The sequence below is a fragment of the Mauremys mutica genome, chromosome 10 (assembly GCF_020497125.1).
Source record: "Mauremys mutica isolate MM-2020 ecotype Southern chromosome 10, ASM2049712v1, whole genome shotgun sequence".
Classification (NCBI taxonomy): Eukaryota; Metazoa; Chordata; order Testudines; family Geoemydidae; genus Mauremys; species Mauremys mutica.
Window position 1 is genome coordinate 31,373,138 of NC_059081.1, and position 24,340 is coordinate 31,397,477.

General features: G+C 38.9%; 1 protein-coding gene across 10 annotated transcripts in view; it reads right to left on the reverse strand.

The window, feature by feature from the left end:
* BAZ2B (bromodomain adjacent to zinc finger domain 2B) overlaps positions 1-24,340 on the reverse strand; it is a 334,995-nt gene that overhangs the window by 29,153 nt on the left and 281,502 nt on the right. For 5 of the 10 annotated variants that reach the window (XM_044978298.1, XM_044978299.1, XM_044978303.1 and 2 more), the window contains 11 exons: positions 22,055-22,195; positions 20,879-21,133; positions 19,857-20,071; positions 18,819-18,893; positions 13,695-13,938; positions 11,185-11,247; positions 7,957-8,101; positions 3,338-4,002; positions 2,482-2,758; positions 2,159-2,314; positions 1,280-1,440 (listed from right to left, as the gene is read on the reverse strand). In XM_044978298.1, coding sequence (XP_044834233.1) covers positions 1,280-1,440; positions 2,159-2,314; positions 2,482-2,758; positions 3,338-4,002; positions 7,957-8,101; positions 11,185-11,247; positions 13,695-13,938; positions 18,819-18,893; positions 19,857-20,071; positions 20,879-21,133; positions 22,055-22,195 — 2,397 coding nt within the window. The remainder of the gene's footprint in view (positions 1-1,279; positions 1,441-2,158; positions 2,315-2,481; positions 2,759-3,337; positions 4,003-7,956; positions 8,102-11,184; positions 11,248-13,694; positions 13,939-18,818; positions 18,894-19,856; positions 20,072-20,878; positions 21,134-22,054; positions 22,196-24,340) is intronic. The other 5 variants (XM_044978304.1, XM_044978306.1, XM_044978305.1 and 2 more) reach the window with 1 other exon arrangement.

Consider the following 24,340-nt stretch of genomic DNA (forward strand, 5'->3'; position numbering starts at 1 on the left):
GGGTGGCGGGGGGGCAGTCAGGGGCAAGGTTTCCGGGGGCGGTCAGGAGACAGGGAGCGGGGGGGGGGGTGGATGGGGCAGGGGTCCCGAGGGGCCATCAGGGAACGGGGGGCTTGGATGGGACAGGAGTCCTGGGGGTGGGCCTTCAGGGGGTGAGAAGCGGGGGGCGGGGGCGCGTAACCACACCCCCCTCCCCTAATCAGCCCTCCATACAATTTCCAAAACCCAATGCGGCCCTCAGGCCAAAAAGTTTGCCCGCCCCTGGAATAATGGAATTTTGTATTTTATTAACCTAAAAAAAAAATCAGGTACTGTCTTCAGCTGATGTCAGTAGTTAGTAATCAGCTTTTTACTCTGTCTTTCCCAAACTACTCAGATAATTAAAATTATGAATCCCAAAATATAAGCATAATCAAACCATTAGCAGAGTGGTCTCTCAGCAATAGCATTCTCTCTCAGAGCCCTCTGGAAGCATCAAGTTCCATTAGTCTCTGATGGCAGACCACCACAACAGATTTCTGATTCTGACAGGAAGGACCCTGTCCAAGACCTCAAACCACAGGAGACAATGTGCAACCCATGACATGGAAATAACATCCAACTCTCAACTCTACTCCAGATCCAGATTGCAGCCAGACATATGAGCTGGGCCTACAATCATCTTGCATAACGCCATGATTCTAAGCGTGACTAGAAAGTCCTGAGCTTCTTCAGACTCACAATCCATGTGGTATGTAGCTCCTCATATGCATGGGTGTATTCCATTATTCCACCAAAACAAAGAAGTTGAAATGCTCTTTTATTTATTTTAAAGAACAACAACAACTACACACAGACATACAATAGCGGCACGAAGTGCTATAGCTAAATGGCTAGGCTAGCCCATACCTATCAAATCTTTGCAGTTAAAAACAGATCACCACCCAAAATGGCATTATTCCCACAACAATGAAAGGCATAGGGCTCTGGGTGCTATAAGGGAATATTCTGGGGGCTGCCACTCTGAGGATCTTTATCCAAAGATTTAACTGTAATAAAAATAATACTATAATCTACTTTTCCTTTATATTTGAAATAGGAAGAGAAAGGGAGAAAATATTCCAGCTTCTCTGATACAAATATAGTGAAATTATATTGGATTTGTTCCATTTGTGGACTATAAAATTAATGAGAAGGCAGTTATCCCCAACAGCAAAAGAACTGCAAATATTAGTTTTCAATTCTTATTACTTTAATAATAACATTTTTGAAGAGGGATTTTACTGAAAGGCAGTTTTACCTTAACTTGCAAACTAGCTGATACAACTCTCCTTTCTAGGTCTTCCACCTGGTGAAGAATAGCCAGATCCATCTCCATTGCTTGCTCTTCTACTGACCAGTTTTCCACAATGTCTCGAGTTACCTGGTTTTCCTCGTTTTCATTTATTTCAATAATTGCAACTGTATTTGGGAGTCAAAATTGTATTATTTTATTTTAATAAACTTTGTAACTGATTTTTGCAAACTCAAACCTGTTACTTAAAAAAGTGTTTAATGGTCGTTAGATGAACTTATTCTTAATACACCCAATGTGAACGCTTAATTTTGTATTGATTTTGTCACATATGCTTAAAGAATTGCAATATCTAGGGTGTTGGCACATTGAGTATGCACTGCAGTATGTAGTACTGTGAAGGTTCCGGGCAGGCTGAAAAGATTGGCATAACTCAGTCAGGTCCCCAAGGCAAGGGTGACCAGATAGCAACTGTGAAAAAATGGGACAGGGGGTGGGGAGTAATATATTCCTATATAAAAAAACTCCCAAAGAATGGGACTGTCCCTATGAAAACCAGACATCTGGTCACCCTACCCAGGGCTTTCTGTATTACGATGGAGCTCTCCAGAACTACCCAGTATCAAGAGGCTACAAAGGTGTTTTAAAGACACTTTAGACCCCCTCCTCTCTGGCTGCAAGTTCTGTGTTGAAGCCAATATCCTTTTTTCATTAAAAGAAACATACTTAGTTAAGTGAACTAATTATTAGATATTGGCCTGAACCAAAAGCTCAGATCTGGACAAGCCGAGCATTTGAGAACCTCTAATCTGGATCCAAATGTACCTCAGATTCATCTCTACTTATTATCCTTATGCCAATCAAACATTCATATCAGTTACATACCATCTTTGTTCTTGATGCAGGCCAAAGTAATGTAATCCATGTGTTTCTGTATTTGCTTCTGTAAGGCCTTCTCTCTTATTCCCCTGAGATGTAGTACTTTAAGCAAAGCTTTTAGGTCCTCTGGATCAATAATTCTCCACCAACCAAACTGCATTTCTGAATCAAGACAAGTTTGCAAATCTTTTACAAGCATTTTAAACATGAAGCACTATTACGATCAGATTTATTTCAAGAAATCATGCAAACAAATGTTCTGATAGTGTGGCAGCATTAGAGGAACTCAACATTTAGACAATTCTGGCACATTACTGCATTATGCTTACCTTCTGGTATGGGTTTTGGGCTAGGATAATCTACTGGCTTGGCTACTTCAACTCCTGTAGAGGGAGCAGAAGCTGTTTTTTCAGTTTGTGGTACCGGTGATTCACTTTTACTTGTAGGAACATTGGGCGTCAAAAATGAATTACCATTTCCTTCTGACAATCCTAACCCTGATCCAACACTAGGTAAGGGAGATGAAAATGGAAGGTTTGAAGCAAGAACTCCTGTAGGCCATCCACAAAATTGAAGTCCCATTATAGGTAATCCAGTCTTCATCTGCTGTATCAAAAATATTTTTAAAACATTACTATTAATTCTATGACTAGTGTGGAGTTCCTAGAAACCTGGATTAGGATTACTCAACCCTTGTGCTATGCATAATAAAAACACAAAAGAGGCCTTGATCCCTGCCTTAAAGAGTTTAAAAAGCTAAGATGCCAAATCATACAAACAGCTAGTAACCCTATATGGTGAATGTTTAGAAAACTGTTGCTTCTGATGACCACAGTTCTGAAAATTACTATTTGTAGTTATCTTTTTTTCATTCAATTTCCAACTACCAATTGCCAACTTCTTTATACAAATACAAATGATTTGAAACAGTACACACAAAATCACACAAATTGTTAATTTAAACATCCCTGTTTGCCTACTAATCTACCAATCTAAATCTTTTTAGCAAATAGTACTCGGCAGCATAAAAAAAACATTTCTAAGAATGAGTTACATTTTACAATAGTTTTAAAAAAATACAAGGAACAAAGGTACAATTTCAATGGTATGATCAGCTCTCAGAGGGAATTTCGCCTGAGTAAGGACTGCTAGATCAGACATCTTAGATTGTAATTAAGTACCAACCTGAAGTGATGATAATGCAAAAGGACTTATTCCCATAGGACTCTGTACAGAGGTTGAAGTGATATGAGGAGATGGGACTGGTGAAGGTGATTTTGAGGGAGGATTTGAATGCAGAGTTAGCGAAGAAGCAGATGGTATATCTGAATGGGTAACTGATGCATCATCACATGGTATTCTTGGTAAAAGGCTGAACCACTGTCTGCTCTTTTCTGTAAGAGTCTTTAACAACTGGTCATTTGGAATTAATGGAGAATTGTAAAACTTCCCTGGTCCACTTGCAATGGGATTAAAAAGATTATTAGAATCTGACTTTTCAGAGCTGCTTTGTGATATGGTGGGCTGAAGGCTGCAGAGGGAGTTTTTAGAGTTATTTTGATAAGATAGTGTGCACCCATTTGCTGCACTGCCATTGGGTTTTTGTGACATAATGTCAGATTCAGGAGGCATCTTTGCTACCTCCAACAGTTTGCTTAGCTTTGAAAAAGAGCCAGGCTTCTGTAGAAACAAATTAGTGTTATCCTTTTCCTTAAGATCCTCTTTCTGCTCACAGTGACTTGTATTTATACAGTTTACTTTTTCCTCTGAGGTCTCAAACATCTCTTCTTTGATATGTATACTTTCTGCTTTTTTTAACTTCTCTTTTTCTTTTGCAATTTCTTCTAGACCTGCAAAATTGAAACAACTGTAAACTTAAAATATCAAAGGAGAACCATCTAACTTAGACCATTCCTGTAATCAGGTTTTATATAAAGAAAAACTTCAGTCACTTCCACGTGCTCTAGACCACCATGTACTCTATGAAATTGCCTTCAAGCTCTGAAAAATATTTTGTAAAAGGACAAACACAACACTCAAATACACTTTACACTGTACCTCCATGTGGACGAAATTTCACAGCCAACTCAAAACAGTTTGAAAAGAAGTTTATAACAAAAATGCTCACAGACCCTTCTCATAGTGTTGTCAATTGTATTGTGTTTTTTCCCCTCACCAAATCTAAAACAGATTTAAACTTTGCTGTGTATCACAGATGAAAAACTGGACGCACTGAATTTAGTAAAAAAACTCCTGTTGAGTTCAACAAAGCCAGGATTTTGCCCCAGAAATTGCTAAGAGATTCACTTAACTTGCATACAGAACACCAATGGAATTCTGGAGCAGTTTATCAGTTCTAATTTCTTTGGAAGGAGCAAAATTTTTATAGCTTTGTGCTTGTAAAAGTTACCATTGACTACAGAATTACCAAAAAGTTTCATGTTCACACCAAGAGAGAAGGATATTTTCTTTTAAATTTATAGGCTATTTCACAGATTGGATGTCTCCCAAAGATAGAAACAGGACATTAAAATTCACAATCCACCCAATTAATTTTTTAATTAAATAAAGCGGGGAATTTAATTACCAAATACTAGAGGCTACTTTTACCTGTTTTACTCGTTATCTGAAATAAATCATTTGAAGAACCTACACAATATAATGATTGGGATCTACAGATAGCTAAGTAGATAGATGAACAGAATAGTTTAAATAGCTAAACAATTTACAATACAAAATGCTGAGGTTCAGAGTCCATGTCAGCTCGAATATCTTTGAGGTGGAGAAGGACCAGTTTATAAATGGGGAAAAAAATTGTTCTGTTCTCTCTTCTCTCCCATTTTCCTGTCAATCCTCTGTCTTCCTCTGCCCTTATTAACATATGTCAACAAGCATTAATAAGAATCTTCAAAAAGAACAAAAGAGGGGGAAATGGCAGAGAGCAGGGAGGAAAGAGAAGGGAAAGCGCTCAGCATGGCAGCCATTTGTTTGCTTAGTTTCTGCATCAGTTAGTGCAGCTGCATAATTACAGATAAACAGGGCCCCTATTTATCGTCTATGGCTGGTAACACCTGCAGGGGTTATTTGCACATTCTGCAAAACCAGAATAATTTCAACAAGGAAAAAAGCACAATAGCAAGGAAAATGTACTGCTATAATTTTGCATCTCTCTTTCTGAATTTTTAATGCACCCACCACTCTAGTAACGTATCTGGGTACTAATAATGTTGAATTTACCAAGAGATCCCAAATGGGCCTGACAGGAAGAAACAATTTTGGGAACTGTACAGGTAAAAGCTTTAGAGGGAGGTACTTTTGATAACTGGACAGATGGCTCAGTGTTTTATGCATCGAGTTTCCAGTTACCTACACCTAGGAACCATAAGTTTCAAAACTCAGCAGGGCCAACTCAGACTTTCATCCTTCCGAGGTAATAAACTAACTACTATGCAATTTACTTAAAAGGGGATGAAGTGGGCAGGGAGACATCTTGCAGATGAGATCTTAAAAAAAGAAGTCCCATTGATCTGCATGGACCTTAAGAATCCCTCTAGACTAATTTAGAAGAATATGGGTCTGTTCTGGTGTTTTTGGCCAAAATTTCTGTGCAGTTTCATTAGCACCTCCAGAGAGGAAGCTCTAGTTCAGTGGTTCTCTATGCATATAGTTTGTAAAGCTCTTTAGGATTCTCTAGGCTAAAATACACTATGTGAAATATTATTACAGTACAAAAGATAAGACACTTTGGAAAATAGGAAAAGGAACACAAGCACTACAGCATTTGATAATCAACTTCTTTTTCCATACAACTTTTGGTGTTTTCACACCAGTTTCTAATTCAGAGCATAATATAATCAGGGGATGGTGAAAGAGAGGGCCTGCAGAGCACACACAATATTAGGAAGCTACTTTTGGAATCATGATTAGGTTTAGGTACGACTTTGAGATTCAGGTTTGAGGTCAAATCAGGGCTCAGGTTTCACTTAGACAGTACTGAAAATTTTGGGGATATGTGTGAGAGATACCTAGAATGCATCTTCTGAGGAGTTTTTGGAGAGATTTTTGCAATCTTGGGCCAAAATCTTGTAAAAATGGCGGTTTTGGCTGCAACCAAACCAGAACTGAAAAATGGATCTGTTCTGGAACCAAAATCATGGGTTGGTCTATATCCAGGAATTCTAATGAGTGAATTCTAAAATTGACATGTATCTAGACTTGAGGTAAATTTAAAAAAAAAAGTTTGTAGAATAGGTATATATTAAATATCAAAATCAGCAAACTCCATTTAAATTTTAGTAAAATAGACTTTAATATCTCCTGGAGGGAAATTCAGGTCACTCAGAAAAAAAGAGGAGCATAAAACCATATTATGGGTTGATAAAGAAATTATTGTTTTAGCAGAGAACTGAAGAGAGTATCTTATTGTATAACAATCATGTTCCATTTTATTTCACATCATATATGTAATCTCTAAACACAAAACATTCTGAATATCTGCATAAATCCTGAGAAAATTAAAATAGACAAAAATAAATGCTTCTTTATACATTCTGTGGTGAACCTGCAGAATTCATTGGCAAGGAAAATATAGAGAAATAGTTTAGCAACTGTCAAGGCTGATTCCCCACTAAGGTGGGGGCCCGCAAGGGTTCTAAAAATTAATACTGGCCACTCCAGGCTGGTATTAAACTCCCAAGGTCACAGCTTCTCTCTGACCTGGGATGGGTAGATTCTGCCACCACTCAAATGCAAAAAAACCCTTGGAACCCAGAAAGGCTCACTTGGGAATTCCTTCCTGTGGGGTACCCTCAAGCCCTTTCACCCCCCACCCCCTGCGAAGAGCTGAGAAAGAAAAACACAGAAAGCAGCTGTTGCCAGCAGCTAACTAAAAAACATGTGCACAAACCTCTTAAGACACAAAAATCCAAATCCTGTTCTTAAAAAAGATAAATTTTATTAAAAACAAAAAGAAAGAAAATACATCTGAAAACTCAGGCTATTGCTAGATTTTTAAAAGAGCAATTCCAAAAATTAAGCACCCAAAATAGTTTCTGGGGGTTCAGTTTAAAGGTTACAAGCAACAAAAATATCTGGGGTTAGCACAGAGGAATATACAAGCCATAAGAAATAAACAAAATAAACCTAATTGTGTCTTTCTACACATTTTCTGATCTACTTACATATCTGGGCTCCAAATAAGCAATTCTAGGTCTGACTTTGATGATTTTCATACCTGGCCTTCAGCTTCTCACAGCATAACTGCTGCTCTGTTCCCCTCTTCTCCAGAGAGCAACAACAGACACACAGACAAAGGGAAGGTCTTCCCCAATTTTAAACAGTTCTAGCCCTCCCATTGGCTCTTTTGGTCAGGTGCCCACTCCCTTCTTTTTACCTATGGGCTTTTTTAACCCTTTATAGGTAAAGCAAGTAAAGAACAGCTACCAAGAGGTATTTTATAGCTAACTGGCTGGCTGGGTATCCATAAAAGGAAGCTCCCTCCCTCCCCCTTCATTTATCACAGCAACATTAAAGGATTTCATATGCAGCTACACTAGCTAAATCAAAAATTAACAAAAGGATATTAATTCTCTGTTTCAAGGGATAAATTAACAACTAAAAATCAGAAAAATTCCCCTTAGCCTCATCAAACAGCACTGCACAAATAACTAGGGCTATCACAGGTTAGTTTTTAGCCTTCTCCTGAAGGTAACAGGCCATTTTTGAAGACACAGATAACAGACTAGATGCACAGGCAGTATACTTTTGTATGGCAATTTCTACGATTACTCCTTTATGGTACTTACCTTCACCACTTTCCATGCCTTCCACAAAAATACCCCCACACTGGGGTAGAATCCAATACCGGCGTCTGTAACGATCCTGACCAAACATCATTGAGCGTAAAGAGTGAGATGCTTCAAATAATTTCCTTCTGTATTGGCTTTGTTGCTGTTTTAAAAAAAGAGGGATGGAGGGTGGAGGATTATAATTCAGTGGGGAAAAAAATCAGTTGTTACAGTATAAAATATCTGTTCAGGCAAGGCCAAATGACAGCTCAGTGGCCACATGAGCATTTACTTGGGATATTTCACACAAGTGTTTTATCTAAAAAGCCAAATTGTCTTTAAATAATCAGCTCAGGCACTCTTTGATATATCCTAAATTTATCAGCTTCACTATCAGGATGCTCAGCTCTCTGAGCTAAGAGGTGAAAACATTATCTAAAAGTTGTATCTGTTCTGTATTTTAATACCAACATTCAGAGAACAATAGAATCCATGATTTCATTGCACTGGAACAGCCAAAATCTTATCAATTATGCAATACAGTAAATGGTGTTCAGAGTGCTGAAGTTACCCAGCGCAGTGTGAGATTCTGTAGCTCCTGATGACAAACTAATGAATTTTTCAATTGGCTTAGAGAAATGAGTTCAGTAATATCTGAACATAAAGCCTTTATTCAAACACAGAAAGTACTTTTTGGGAGGAGTGGAGGAATCTAACAGGAATTTCAGTTAGTCTACCCACTCCTTCCTCTGCTAAACTGGCACTCTTGGAAGCAGTGTAGAATTCCCAGAACTGGGTGTTTATTGCAGCTGGGAGCAGTAGACAAACCAATGACAAAGCCTGGAAGGATGAACTCTCTTTAAATAAATAAAATAGGTACACTATAGTATCCCAATTCGTCAATTTTCCCCAGTCTATTCTCCTTATCTACTAACCTGTTTCCCTTCCTATACCAACTGCTATTATCTAAACACCTGATTCTACTGTGCTACTCGAAAACATATACAACTCTTCAGAAACTGAATAAGCAACTATTCAAGTCTATGCCGTTTTGGGCCATACTCTAGGCACCTGGCTATTTTAGAATTCAGGAATGGTCTTCACCATTGCAAGGTTCAGAACAAATTTGACTTGTCTTCCTTACCAAAAAGTAGCCTATAAATCCTACAAATTTATAGAGGGACTGATATTGTGGAGATTTCTTGCAAATTTCTTTGTGCTATTATCTTAAGTATATGTCACCTCTAGTCTATTCTTCTTTGTTTTCATCTTTCCTTTCCCTATAACATCACAGTGCTTTTAATATCCCATAGTATTTCTATGGCCAATGGCAGTGCTCACTCCAGAAATCCTACATAAGAATATTCACATTTAACCCTAATTATATTGCCTCCATCCTCTGGAAAACATAAAGCTATTAATACTAGAGCTGCCCCTTTAACTGGTGGTGACAAGTGCACTTAGCACCCCATGTGTTTAATTTAAAAGCAAAGAGTCCTGGTCTCCCCTCTACAATGCCTGGGAACTAGGTTCTGAAGGTCAACCAATAGCAGGAGAGAGCGGGTAATTACAGATCACAATTGAAAGGGAAAACCACATACAGGACATTTCAGGAGAGCGGGTCTCTTTGTATTAATTTAGATGGAATATATGGGCTAAAGTTGTTAACATGACGCTGACTGTCCAACATTAAGCACTTTTAAATAAAGTTCGGGTTTCATCCTGGTTAGTACATGGCAATCACACTATTAAAAATACCTTTCATTAAAGATACAGAAAATAAGGGAAAACAGTTACAGCATTTAAAATGTAAAGCATTAAATAAGACTTTCATTTTAACAACATCCCTTGTTCCCTCTCTCTTTTGCTGAAGAGAGTTTTCAGAAGGAAAAAACAGTCTTAAATGGTATCAAGGAGGGTAACAACTGTTGGGGGAAAGGTGACGTTAGATAGCTGAGATGGGCTAGAGCTGTTACTGTTGCGGTTGTTAAAGTCCCATTTCCTGAGACAGCAAACACGCAAAAGGAGAGAGAACAGAATATCAAAGATAGAAAATGCACCTTCTGTCTCTGGTGTTGACTTTCACTTGCAATCTCAGTACTGGAAAAACAGCCATGGCACATGGTCTTATGAGCCACTCCAAGACCTGGCAAACGTGTACAACCATTGGCCTATTTCAGTACTGTTTTAGTTGTCACTTTCTGGTCACAAGCTTACAGCAGTGTTGCAAGATATACAGTCTTGGCTGGCTAAGCCAGACTCTTATTAAAAAAGAGGCAAAAGGAGACAGGAAAGAAAAGAAATAAGGTTGGGAAGGAAAAGAACACACAGGGGGTGGGTGGAGGTGGCGAAGTCACACATCCCAGCTGGTGTTTTGGATTTAGCTGGAGCTGGCAGAGATAGCGATGTCATCTGAGTAGGTCTCTCTGTTCTAGTCTGGCCAGGACATCTCTCAGGATCAAGATGATGAAGGCCTGGGGTCCCACAATATGGCGGAGGTGGCAGCCATGATGGCGAAGCTTGCTCCAATGGCCAATTTTTCTCCTTAAAGTCTCTTTCTCTCCAAAAACGGGGTTGTGGGTACAATAGCCCGTCGCCTCATTATTTTGTCCACACAATTGCACTTAAATTTTCCAACACACCAATTCTGGTTCCCTGATCTCTGGTTCCACACTTTCCTTGTTTAGCAAGCATTATTTTAATACAGTCCTTGAGTTGTATCAGTAGGCCTTTTGTTTCCACTAATTCTGTCTTGCATTGGCAACTTTTCCTATCAACATTTGTAGTTATAGGTTATTGTGATACTTTATGAACTTCTACTCAGTTTTCACAGTTGAGCTCACAATTAGGATAAATTTGTAGGTCCCAGTATCGCAAAAGGCCCCACTATCAAGGGATGGGTTCTGGACAGCACTCACCAAGGACTGAGGAAAAAAAGACACCTAAAGAAGGGTGGCTAGTAAACTGATATCCTGTGAGAGTGAAAGTAAGAACATAAGCAGTAGGTACGTTGGGAGCTGATTAACTGGAAGTAAAAGCACTTATTTCCTCAACTCCCTAATCTACTAACATGTGAGGGTTGGGGATCAACCACAAGTGCATGGAGAATGGGAAGAAAAATAACAATGGGAAGATGAGCTGGGATCTGTGTCTCCTTCTGCCCTGTGAAAGAAACCCATGCAGAGAAAGTGCTAGAGGCAGAAAAAACAGATAAGACAGACACTAAAATTGATGGAAATCTCTTACCTTGGTGAGTTTTTCAATCTGTTTCTCTAACTCTTCAACACTTGCTGCCTGGTCCCCATCATCCTACACCCAATAAATACACGGTCATGATAGTTTATTTCAGGATAACGTAATGCTACTACATCCTACTAATGCTACAGTACAAGATCTTCATGTAACAAATACGTCATGTCGAATCTGTGGGACAAATTCTACCCTAAGACATGGATGCAACTCCCATTGACTTCAGAGGGAGTTGTGTGCAGAAGTTGGAACTATTTGTCTGTGGAATATATGTGACTATGCCAAATATATCTTTACTTCTACAAAAGTATTATAAATCTTCCTTCCCAGATGTATATGTATAGGGAGAGTGGGTGGACAGTCGATTTTGTTGAGACTTTGTCCTTTTACAGGAAAAAAATAATTCACCTTGCAGATACACACTTAAAACTATAATTTAGTTTATTAAGTTTCATAAAGTTGTGTCTTTTTTTACATTCATTTTTGAGTGTTTTTCTCATATTAAATAATGGAATAATGTCAGAATCTGATCAATCAATCTTTGGAGAGAGAGAATTTGGAGTCTTCTTTCAATATTCACAAGAAAATGCAAAGCCACTTTAAATGACAAAAATTTGTATGGGAAATACTAGTACGGCTATTATTGATTTTTAAAGAGAGACCTTCTATCATTGAAAACTGTAAGCTTTAAATTCTCCTTGATGAAATTACAGCTAGAAATAAGGATAATTTCCATAAGAATTTTAATTCAATTCAGTGAGCCCTTGGTGAACTACAGTACGGTTCCAAGAGAGTTCTATAACTTTCCTGGGAAGTCTCAATTACTCCTCACCCTGAAGCAGAAGATAGTAGCCTCCCCTATGTGATTCTTTGTGCGAACAGCTGAAATTATACCTCAGATACTTTAAAGGTGAACTGAAAAGCAAAAATGAAACTGGAATTAAACCCAAAATTTGTATGTTAAATTCCAACAATAACCATGATGGGGTGGTATGAGGAAGGGAGGCATTCCACACAGAAATAAGATTTCATTAACCTTTACAAAATCGTTCTAACTTTTGTGAAATTCTTTTTGTGCTTCTTGGCTCACAAATGCAACATTGTGAAACATCACACATAACGTGGGTTGCAGTGGGACTTTCTGTATTTATCACAGATATCACATTCTGGGATATCTTAAGTGAACCAGAAAGCACCCAGACTTTTTCACACAGTTAAAAATAATTAGAGAAGGTTAATTAAAGGTGTTGAATGTCCCCAACTCCTGGTACCCAGCCTGGTCACTGTGGTATTTAACATAGTTTTAGGGAAAACTCTCAAATTTCATTTTTGCATTTAATAACATCAGAAGTCTGTAGAATTGATTGATATGGCTGTGAGTTAAAGAAGACACAGGTCCATGGAGTCTTCCAATCTTCACAGATAAGACTTTATGAAGTAAGTCTTCCTGCTGAAACATTATTGTCTACTATCCTTTTTTTGCACACTATCCATATTTTGTATTTTCAAGGGGACTGCATTTCTAAAGGTTCACTCTTTTTGCTTATGGGACCATTCACACACAAAGATTTTCTGGCAGTATCTCCTATATTTACTCACAAGGACAGAAAGACAGCAGGAAGGGATTACTGTAATTTCATACAGAATCCAGAATGGTGGCCAAAAGGAGAGTTCCTACAGCTGATGCTTAGTTTTTAATCAAAGGTATTTGTATGGATTTGAGTGTAACAACTAGTTTGCATATAAAGCACTGTGCAAACATTAATCAGTCTCACAACACAACTGTGAGGCACTGTAGGTAAAGAAATATGACTACCTTATTTTACAGACTGGTAAAATGACAGAAAGAAAGGTGATGTGACTTGCTGGAGGCCATATAGCAAACTAGAGCAAATGACAGCAAATTTGCCAACAAATTTCAATTATTCTTTAACTTTAAAAATATACACACATACATGGTTCAGCTTAAGCTCCCAAACAACCCTTCCCTTCTTTCAGCTTGTAGTCACACCGGATACCTCAGTTTCATAGTGGATATTATTTATTATAATTTCTCTCTGTACCAATGACTAAACTGAAGCTATCCTGATAATTAACACATCCCCTTCTCCACTCTCCGGAAAGCTACTTTTATGCTTATTTGCTAGAAAACATTTGGCTCCCTGGATCTGATTTAGCCTTTTCCTCTTTGAAGAGTCTACGTAAAATGGTAGGAAGGCAGTCCTCAGAGAAATGAAAATCTAGATTAAGCTAAAACAAGCAAACAAAAAACAAACAAAAGACACCTGGCTAAAGAATATAGAAAAGAAAAGTCTACCAAAGAACTTAAAATACCAAACAATTAAAAACAAATCTAACACATACTCTCACGTATTATGATTTTTTCCTTTTTATAAGATTTTCGACAAATGTTGTCTTCAAATCTATCATATAAAGGAGTGGAAAGAAAATTCCATTCTTTTATGTTTAAAAAAAAAGTTATCATTTGTTAAATTAATATTCCCTACCTCATCTTCACAGACTTCTGCCTTCTTTCCCTTTTTGTCATCTTTGTCCTCTTCATCCTCATCATCTTCATCTGCTTGATCATCACTATCATCGTCGTCATCATCATCATAATCACTGTCTCCTCCCTTCCGTCTCCGTTTGCGGCCTGGAGTGGATGTACCCAATGAATGCTGTTCTTCTCCTATATCACCACCCACTGTAGTGTCTCTCTTGCCAGTTTTCTTGGCATGAATGATTCTAAGCCTTTAAACACATAATATGCAAGTGGTCTTATTGACTGTAGTTGTAGCATACACATACTCTACTCTGTACTTCATTCCAAGGTGCATCACTCATTTTAAACTCAAATTTACTTCTGTCCTACAACAACTTTCTGCAATCTCACTGTTTGTTATCAGAGACTGACATAAGAAATTCACATTGTAGAACACTTCATACAGAATTCTGACCCATAAAAATGTATTCTGTTCTGCACTGGATTTCCTGCCTTCAGGGTAATTTCTACTGAGTAACACTGAATTCCTATATAAAAGGCATGCAGGACCAGAGGAATTTTAAATAGCAGCCCTGTAAGCTAAAGAGAAGAGCCCATTCCAATCTTCCTCCTCTATTAATTTTTCCCTTTTTCTTTTGCACTGCACCTGCTGAAATCTGCATTTTACCCACCCATTTTAAAAGGCCACTATTAAACATGTGTGTCTGAGAAAGCTGAGAACGGATGATAGTAAAACAAAGAACATCATTTTGCTGAAGTGATCTTGGTGCTAGCAAGGTGATAGTAAACTTGACCCTTGATCCTGTATTTTTTTAAAAATAGAACTTTCTTAGGTGTATTTGGTCTATTTTACAGGTTTCTATTCGTCTTTATGCTTTGGCTGCTCTTTTCACATTCCGGACACAACACTCTCTCTAAGAAATTGTAACCAGCTAAAGTAAAGTAAAGAGGTTAACAGATGTATTAATTTTAAGAAATAAAAGAGAAACTTACATACCAGTATTTATGATTGTTGTAGACTTTCCTCTTCTACAAAATCCTACAAAAAAGATTCCATACAGCAAATGTTATAGTTCTACCTACCAGGAAGCTAGCAGGCAAACACTGAATCATAGAAGATATATATAACCAGGCTCAAATAGTCATTTAAAGAGCAGGCCAAAAACATAACTGATCTACAGCAGATATAAAAAAGCGTGTAGAAAAGGCAAATGTTTTGTAAGAGAAGAGGGGAGGGACGAAGGATGGGAAACGTGAAAGGATTACGACAAACACAATTACCAGCAAGTAATTTTTCCTTGTCGTACTTCCCCACTTCTCCCATCCTACGAAACAACATTCCATACAGCAAGTGGCTAGCTATAATGAGAAGTGTGAAAGTAGGTGGCTTCTCAAACAGCAGCCTAGAGAGAGAGAACTGACAAAAATGTCAGCTCTCTAGAATGCTGATGTATCTAGCCAGTAATGAAGGTGAAAGACTGAAGTGAGGACTGTGCAGTATTCCTACACAGAGTAGATCATTATCATTGCCTCAGTTCTCACTGCTCAAGGGATAATAGTGTCTTTAGAAGACTAAGGCTATGTCTACACTACAACTTATGTTGGCATAACTTATGTCGCACAGGGTAGTGAATAAGTTACACTGACATAAGCACCAGTATGGACAGTGCTATGTTGTCTGAAGAGCTTCTCACACTGACATGGCTATTGCCACTTGCGGGGGCTGGAGTAGTTAAGCCAATGGGACAGCTCTCTCTCGTCGGCTTAGAGTGGCTACACTAGAGAGCTTACAGCAATGCAGCTGCATTGCCGTAAACTCTCTAGCGTAGCCATGCCCTGGCAGTGAGAAATTACCTACCTCCTGGTAGGACATATTTAAAAATATCTTTAATCCACTTGAAGGTTTAGAAGATGTAGAAGATCTTAGACCCTTCTTTTGCTCATGGAAACAGATTTTTAGACTTACTAATATACTTTGGATAAAATTTTCAAAAGTAGTTATGTGACAAGTACCTAAGTCCCATTTTCAAAAGTGACATTTTCAAAAGGCTCATAAGCCTCACTGAACATCAGTGCCTAAGTCACTTTTGAAAATGGGACTTAACAGCCTAAGTCACTTAAGCGCTATAGAAAATTTTATCCTTTTTCTAAGGGTACGTCCAGACTACCCACCGAATCGGCGGGTAGCAATCGATTTTGCGGGGATCGATATATCGCGTCTCATCTAGACACGATATATCGATCCCCAAACGCGCTCCCGTCGACTCCGGAACTCCACTGGAGCGAGTGGCGGTAGCAGAGTCGACGGGGGAGCCGCGGACGTCTATCCCGAGCGGTGAGGACGGGAGGTAAGTCGGGATAAGATACTTCGACTTCAGCTACGGTATTCCCGTAGCTGAAGTTGCGTATCTTACTTCGACACTGCCCCCCAGTGTGGACCAGGCCTTTGAGAAGTAAAATTTTCCAGCCTTCACCACCAGTCTGGAAAGTTTTCTGTGCACAAGAGTTAACATATCAGGCAAAAGCATAGGTGAATAAATAGCTGACTAACATAAAATTCAAAACTTTAGGTATAAAAATCCAGAGATAACCTGAAGGACAACTTTTTCCAGAAACATCAGCTGATAAAGAAGTTCAATAACCAGTGAACGCAATTCTCAAATGCACCTAAAAGAGAAGAGGGCATGTAAAAAGACCACTTCAGTGGAAAGCAAATTAACAGATACGACTCTGAAGGACATAAACCGAGGTTTGCATAACATTGAAAATGAAAAGTAGAAAAATGAATCAAAGAAGGCACTACAGACACCTAAAGGCAGCATTCTGCACTCTAAGGCCCTGGTGAACCCTGGTAAATGCAGTCACTATGTCGTAAGGAGCAAGTGACCAATGAGAACTCTTCCCGAGAGCACAACTTAACAAAAATGCTCCAAATAGGACAGGAGATGACAAAGGTGGAACATTTCCTGATTGTGTCCGGCCACTTAGCCCAATCAGGGGAGAAAGCCCTGTCTCAGAAAGCTGTCTCTTTAATCCTCTTCACTTCCAGACACATACAAAAGGTGGTGTTTGAAGGGAATGAACTCCTGGATAATCTGACCTCAGCATGAACCTAATGAAAGGTCTTACTGGGGCTGGAAACCAAAGATATGGGGCCAAAGAAAATGACATGAATCCAATCTGAGCTAACCTTTGCAACATTCCTGGAATCAGGCAAGGGAAAAGAATAGGTATCCATGGCCTAACTTTTCAAACAGACCTTAAATTCTGGATGTCCACCCTGAGATACCTCAAGGTTTTTAGAAGTACAGAGCACACATGCCCTCTAAAAGATGCTTCAAGTTGGGCACCTGAAAATGGAGACACCGAAAATCACTAGTCAGTTTTGAAAATGTTGGCCTTCATTCCTTCCCTCAGTCCCAAAAGAAGACAACAATGTGCTTGATCTGTGGTTATGGTTTACAACCACGCGCGCTTGGGGCAGCGTCCCAGCGGGAGGGCGGCAGGCGGCTCCGGCGGACCTCCCGCAGGCATGCCTACAGAAGGTCCACTGAGACCGCGGCTCCGGTAGACCTCCCACAGACGTGCCTGCGGAGGGGTCGCTGGTCCCGCGGCTCCGGTGGAGCATCCGCAGGCATGCCTGCGGGAGGTCCACCGGAGCCGCGGGGCCAGCGGACCCTCCACAGGCACATCTGCAGGAGGTCTACCGGAGCCGCGGGACCGGCGACCGCTAGAGCGCCCCCCGCGGCACGCCGCCCTGCTTGGGGCGGCGGAAATCCTAGAGCTGCCCCTGTTTACAACTGAGGTGGTTTCTCTGTGAGAAGGGAAACCAATCTACTGTGGGTGTCCCACAGCAACACCAAATCTGAAGGATTTGATTGAGACCCCTGCCTGAGGTACTTCAGTGTTCTGCCCAGAAGGATGAACTCATTGGTTCTGCAGGCAGCCACATGCTCTTCGTCGCCCTTTGCCCACTGATATAAGTGACAGTTTGATGGAGGGAGAGAGATAAGAACGAATCCCTGAGGAGATAAAGACGGCTAAGATTTCTTGACTACATCAGAGCTTCAGCAACACTGTTTCAACTACATACCCACAGGAGAGGACTGGCCTGTTAGGATCCAGATGAGATGGGAGAATGATTGGGCTTGCCCCAAGAGATAAAGCCATTATACCTATGTAGTCTGGGAACCTGCAGTATTAGCAGAGGTCCACAGCTACATTTTTTTCCCATATTTTTTTTAAATGGTCAGTTTTTTTCCTCTATCTCCCTCTTGTCCTTCTTCTTTACTTCTTCTTTCTTCCTTCTGAGACACATTAAAGGGAAAAAAGGGAGAAATAGGATTAGAAACAAAGTACCTGAAGAAAAGGACCGAGAAAGGATTCAATGCTTCCTGGATAGGAGGCAAAGATGACAAACGGAATGGGAGCGGAGCCTGGCTTTGTACACCTCGTGATTCACAGTTTCTTTGCCTTCTAACCTCCTTGTAGATGGAGCTATTATGCTTGCTGTATGGAATTTTGTTTTGTACGATGGGAGAATAGGGGACATAAAGTGATTACCCTTGAAAATTTGCCAATTTTTCCTGAGGTAAATAGATGAGATTACCTCAGTATTTGCATTATTCCCAACACTTACTATAGGAACACTGAGGATGTACTGCAAATAGTGAGGTAGCATTATTTAGTTATCAAAGTAACTGGCAATTTTTTAAGGGTGTCCATTGTAACAACAATCAAGTCCTTTATAAGCATATTTAAAATGAAAATTGAGAAGTGTGGCAGGTCCAATCAGTTTCTTAACATCAATAACAATTTGATAGCTAAAGTAACCTTTGAATAAGAAATGGTTTACTTCTTTCAAAGAATGCAAAATGGATTTGATTTTCTTCCAATTTTGAGGCATAGTAACCCACTGAATCTCACACGTCTTTAAACGATTGTAAAATACTGGCCTTGGGACAAGTTAAATTAATATCCTTTATTAAGACAGTATTGCAGTTACTTTTTTTTCTTTTCTTTTTTTTTTTTTAAACACAACTTAGCTGATTTTTGTCTTTGGAACAAATCTTTATAGTAGAAATTTAAACAAACACACAAAAGAAATATTTAAGGAAATATAACTTACTTCCGCAATTTGCCTTCAACCATCCATTTATCTCTTCTTAAATTTGACATATAATCAATGTTCTTATCAATTTCACTGTCAAACACAAAAAAACCCAAAAGTTTTAGGTAGTTTATGAAATATCACCAAGCAAGAATACGCATATATCTGAGAAACACACACACACAATAAATATATATTACATATATAAAAATTACATCCAAAAATACTTCATTAAAAGAACAGGAAGATTGCAAGGGTAAGCATTCAAAAGTTAGGAAATACCAGAATTCAGGTTGCAAGTGCAACTTGGACTGCACACACAGTGGATATTCTTTTAAAAACGTTAAGCAAAATCTCTGCAGCTGTTTTTGAGTTTGGAGAAGGAGTTGGTTTTAAAGAAATGAGAGAATAAGTAGTTATTCAATATTTCTTTTTATAATACTCAGTGGCCTCAGGCCTTATTTGCCACAGACTATTCAAACCCAGTACCAAACACAAAGTTATTAAAATCCTCTGGGCATTTCTATGGTGCTCTAACCATGGTGTCTAAGTGCTTCACAAATATTAATGAATTTATCTTCAAAACACTCTTAAGAGAATAGGTAGTATAATCCCCATTTTACAGATGGGACACAAACACAGAGACATTAAGGCCAAAATTGTCAAAAGTGTCCACTCATTTTGGATACCCAACCTGAGAAACCTAGGCCCTAATTTTCTAAAATAATTAGCATTTTTATAGAGCATTATATGTTGAAAGCACAGCTCTAATCACTTTTAGTTGCAGTCGTGAGCAATCAGAACCTTGATTTTGCTCAAAGTCTTGAGAAGAACATTCCCTCTGGGCATAAACCAAGTATGAAAAATTTAAAATTTCCCAAGGTCTTTCTTTTGAAAAGTTGTGAGTATATGAAAATAGGGAATTATAACAGAAATCAGCTCTCACCCTTAGCTACAACAGGGACTAACAGAACTCTACTATAACAAAATATGATGTACACATTATGCATTATATGGTGTATTTGTAAGCATGGATAAAGGTTCAATAAATCTTACCTCACTACACTTTTACTGCATGCTAACTCATTAATAAGGAAAGCAAGTACCGATGCTTTCTGAGCTGGAGTATGTGCCTGGAAAGCTTTGGTCTTTAGACTTTCGGTAAGCTCAGTTTGCCCACAGTGAGCTTCCATAAAAATCTGTAGAATCTCAGAAACATTGTCACGGTTGACACCAACATTCAACAAATGTTCCCCAAGAGTTGTTTTGGCCTAAAAAATAAGTTTTTCAGTCAATCACATAAGAACAATAAAATACTATAACAGACCCAATAATACATTATGGTTAAAAATAACACTTTTGTCTGTTTGTTTGTTTTGGGAGTCCAATCCCAAAGTTAAAGTTGAGTCCAGACAGCACAGTGCAACAAAATGCATGCATCCATTGTATGTTTCAAAAAACTGAAATAACACTAATGTACATTCAATAGGTTAAGTAAAAGCAGACCAACATGCCAAGTGGTATTTGTCAGAAAATGATAGATATTGGCTAGCACAATTCAGAATGTTTAGAAAGGGCTTCAGTAAAAGGTTACATTAGTCCAAGCAAAAAAATGAATACATAAAAATAAAAAGGCAGAGAATCATGGTGTCAATCAGGGTTTTGACAATGGTGTTAGAGGGGAAGGAGCAGATTTTGAAGGAAGAAGCAACGAGATTTGCCGAGAACCTGGAGGTGAGGGTAGAAGGAACAGGAGGAATCAAAGATGTGCCCATAGAGGTGATGGTAGATCATGGGAGAAGGTGTATATGGGGGGAGAGGGGGAATGTAAGGATCAAAGACACATCTCTGGGAAACAATGACAAAAGGGTGAGAGTGAGAAGGAAGAAGAGTCACTGAAGGTAACACAGAAAGAGTGGTCAGCTAGATAGGAGAACAACCAGAAAAGTATAGTTATTGGAGTCCAAGGAAGAGAGAGTATCAAGGAAAAGTGGGTGATTTTAATGGTTACTATTAATAATTTATTTATTAATATTATTTGTTTACCACTGTAAGGTGTTTAGGACTTTTTTTTTTACCTTGTATCCTGTGATTAGTCCTGGATCACAAACAGCAGCTGAGAGGAGCCTTACAAGTAAGTCTTGTACTTCTCCCATGCTGTCCCCTATGTTTAACAAGCCCTCCTGAAGAACACTTAGATTAGGGACATCCATATTCACATCAAAACCAAGAACTTTACCAAAGTTGCGCAAGAACTGCACCACCATGAGACAGTCTGAAAATGTGCTTCCAGAGAGAACAAGGCCTGGAATGCGAGGCAACTCTGGCAAAGGCTGAAAATCAAAGAGAAAAACAATGAGAGATTCAGTAGGATCTTCCAGGATCACTATAACTTGCAAGACTTGATGTTAATAATAAGCTACAAAAGGTTGGGGTCTGAAGGGTGAAATAATTCCACTATTTTCACAGGTTATTTACTACTGACACGCTGGGCTAGATGTGGCACTCAGACCTTTGTCGTGCTTTATAGTTCAGAGTATGGTGCGCACGGGGGGGAATCTTATAAAATGAGAAAGTAGCTTTCTGTACACAGTGTTGTCATTGTGTCAGTCCCATGATATTAGAGAGAGAAGGTTGGTGAGGTAATATCTTTTGTTGGACCAACTCCTGTTGGTGTAAGCTCTAAAGCGTCTCTCTCTTACCAACAGAAGTTGGTCCAACAAAAGATACTATCTTACCCAGTATGTCTCTCCAAAGCAGCTCTCTGGTAGACAGGACTGAGAGCTGAGACAGACTGGTCCTGAGGGAACCATAGGAACACTCAAGCTCAGGAGAAGGATTACATTGGGGAAAGGAGCCCCAGGAGAAGCCGTGTCTACAGGGAAGGCTCCAGCTGGGTTCATGTAGTGAGAGAGACTTTTACAGTAATAATCATGAAGGTTACTTTAATATTTTAAAGTAGGAAAGCATGTGAATTTTTGGCGGCCTCAAAAGTAGGTCAGCCTCAAAAGTAATTTCATTAGATAACTAAAACAATATTGCCTCAGTATTTGTAGTATCCTTTAGTTAATGCTTACATTTAGTATATAGATAATACTGCAAATACAGTTATCTAAGGCAAAATTGGAATGTTTTTAGGGGCAGCTGCAGTAAGAAGAATTAATTATTGACACAATGGCAAGAGACAGAGACGAAAGAAACAGGATTAAAAAGGGGCAAGAAAATAAAAAGTAAATTTACATTATTATGATTACCTTCTGGTCTGCTAAGCACATATCTTCATTAGGCTTCTTTAGCTCCTTAGCCATTTCTAATTCCAATCTTCGCTGTTCCAGTTTACGCTCTTTATTTAATCTTTTTTCATCGCGTTTCTCTTGCTTTAACCGCTCTTTCTCCTTAAATAGAACAGAATGGAAAGAAAATTAAACCCATACATTATACTTACAATGGAACAATTTAAGAATTTGAAAAGCACTAGTTACGTAATCATAATAATCACCACAGCAATTAAAGCATTTGGATTAAAAGGCAGCAAGGGGAGAAGCTGCCCTCCCCAGCACTGTAAATAGAGTTAAATTATCCTGTCCATGAGCAGATCCGAGATCTGTGGCAGAAATGATTTCTTATATTGCTTTCCATGTGCCAGCAATGGACATTTAATGGAGATGGCCATGCGCCAAATTGGTCTCTAAAGTAGACATCAGTGCACCCTTTCTGAAAGAGTGGGGATGGCTTGGCCAAAATGGAGTCATTTTGCCTCAGCACATCAGAAAAAAGATTCTTCAGGAGCAAAAGATTCTTCTGAGTACTAATGACTGATAGGCAATTGCTCCAAATGCGAGGCTATCAAGTCAGAAGGATGTGCATATATATCCTAACACACATCTGCAAAGAAAGGGTCACTGCAGACTGCAGCAGTCCAGAACACCATGCCATTAATAAATCTTCCCTGAAGATGTATAGTTGCCAACAACCCCGCAGCAAGGGAAACTGTATGACAAGATATAAATCGACACCGTGCAGCCACTCAGTAATAGCCTTTTTTTTAAAAAAACAGAAACATCATGGTTCTCCTGTAGTTTTTTACTGTCCAAATCACACAGCAAAAGATTCTTCTGAGTACTAATGACAGGCTCATAATCTCACCAGCAGAGACAAAGTAGCCACATCCAGAACTCCCTACACATCCTGTACTAGCTGTTGCAGCCTGGCCATACCAGCACCCTGACCAGTTGAAGATTCCATCCCTCAGCCCTGTGACTCTTCACAGGACACAGCACTTTTACTTATGCTTTGCTCCATTTACCAGAACACGGCTCAGTGTCTAGAAAGCGAAAATACATTAAAGCTGCATACAAAAATCCATGCCCTTACTGCTATTAAATAATGGAAAATGCTCTCAGAGCAAAGCATATCTGGGAATTAATGACTGGTTCTGGTTAAATGCCCCTCTGCTTCATCTTGGGCCTCCAGTACCCCAAAACTGGTTGGTATTTCCCAGAAAATATCCTATACCTTGGCTATTATTATTTACATATTTTTGACAATTAGCAAAATGCTATGGACAGTTACAAAAGGCATGGGAAGGGTAAGCTTTAAATAACACTTTCTGTACAGTTATGATCAAAAAGGCAATGTTATAAAAATGGTACATTGTTACTCAACAGATCTGCTCCCTGGGTATATTAAGAGTAGTCAGTTTATTTTATTGATTAAAATAAACATTTACTACCCTTTACTTTTGTTAGTAATATTAGTGCAGAACTAAATATAACTGTAGGAGAGTGAGCGAAATTCTTCTTCTGCTCCTCCTCCATCAGAAGACTTAAGTGAGTTTCACAAGGAGAACCGTTATTATTGGTGATAATGCATACAACTGAAAGAACACAGCTCGACCCTCAGTTCTTAGGCTGAATCTGCAAGGCTGGCAGATAGAATAGCTTTTTTTAAATTCTTGTAAATGGAGCAAATTTGACACACAAACCATTGAGACACACATAGAACCCATGACCCCGTTTGTTAAGTCATATTTCAGAGAACAGCACACTTCAATAATTTTGCATGAAAATCACTATTTAAATGGACAGATAAATCCCTCTTGCTTTGAACTGAATCACAAAAATACAAAACCGAAACACAGAAAAAAATTCAACTTCTAAGACCCTGACTTTTTCCAACATTTGCATTCAGTATAGCTTTGAGTTAAGATATTTAGCCTTATTCTTAGAGGTATGTTGGGAGAAAGACATGGTCCTGTGGTCTGATCATTATAGCTCTAATCCTGGATCAGACAGCGACCCCCTCTTATTTAACCTTTCCATATTAGTTAATAATGCTTACTGTACCGACACCTCACAGGGTATTGTGAGGTTTAATCAGTTAATGTTTGCAAAGTGCTTTGAAGATGAATCTCATTATATAAAATGTTAAATTATTATTAAGTTCAAACTCAGACTTTTAATAAAACTGGTTCATGGGAGGTAGAGACTATTCAGATTAAAGAATCAAAGTTTTCCTGCCACTTGGAAATATTTGGACAG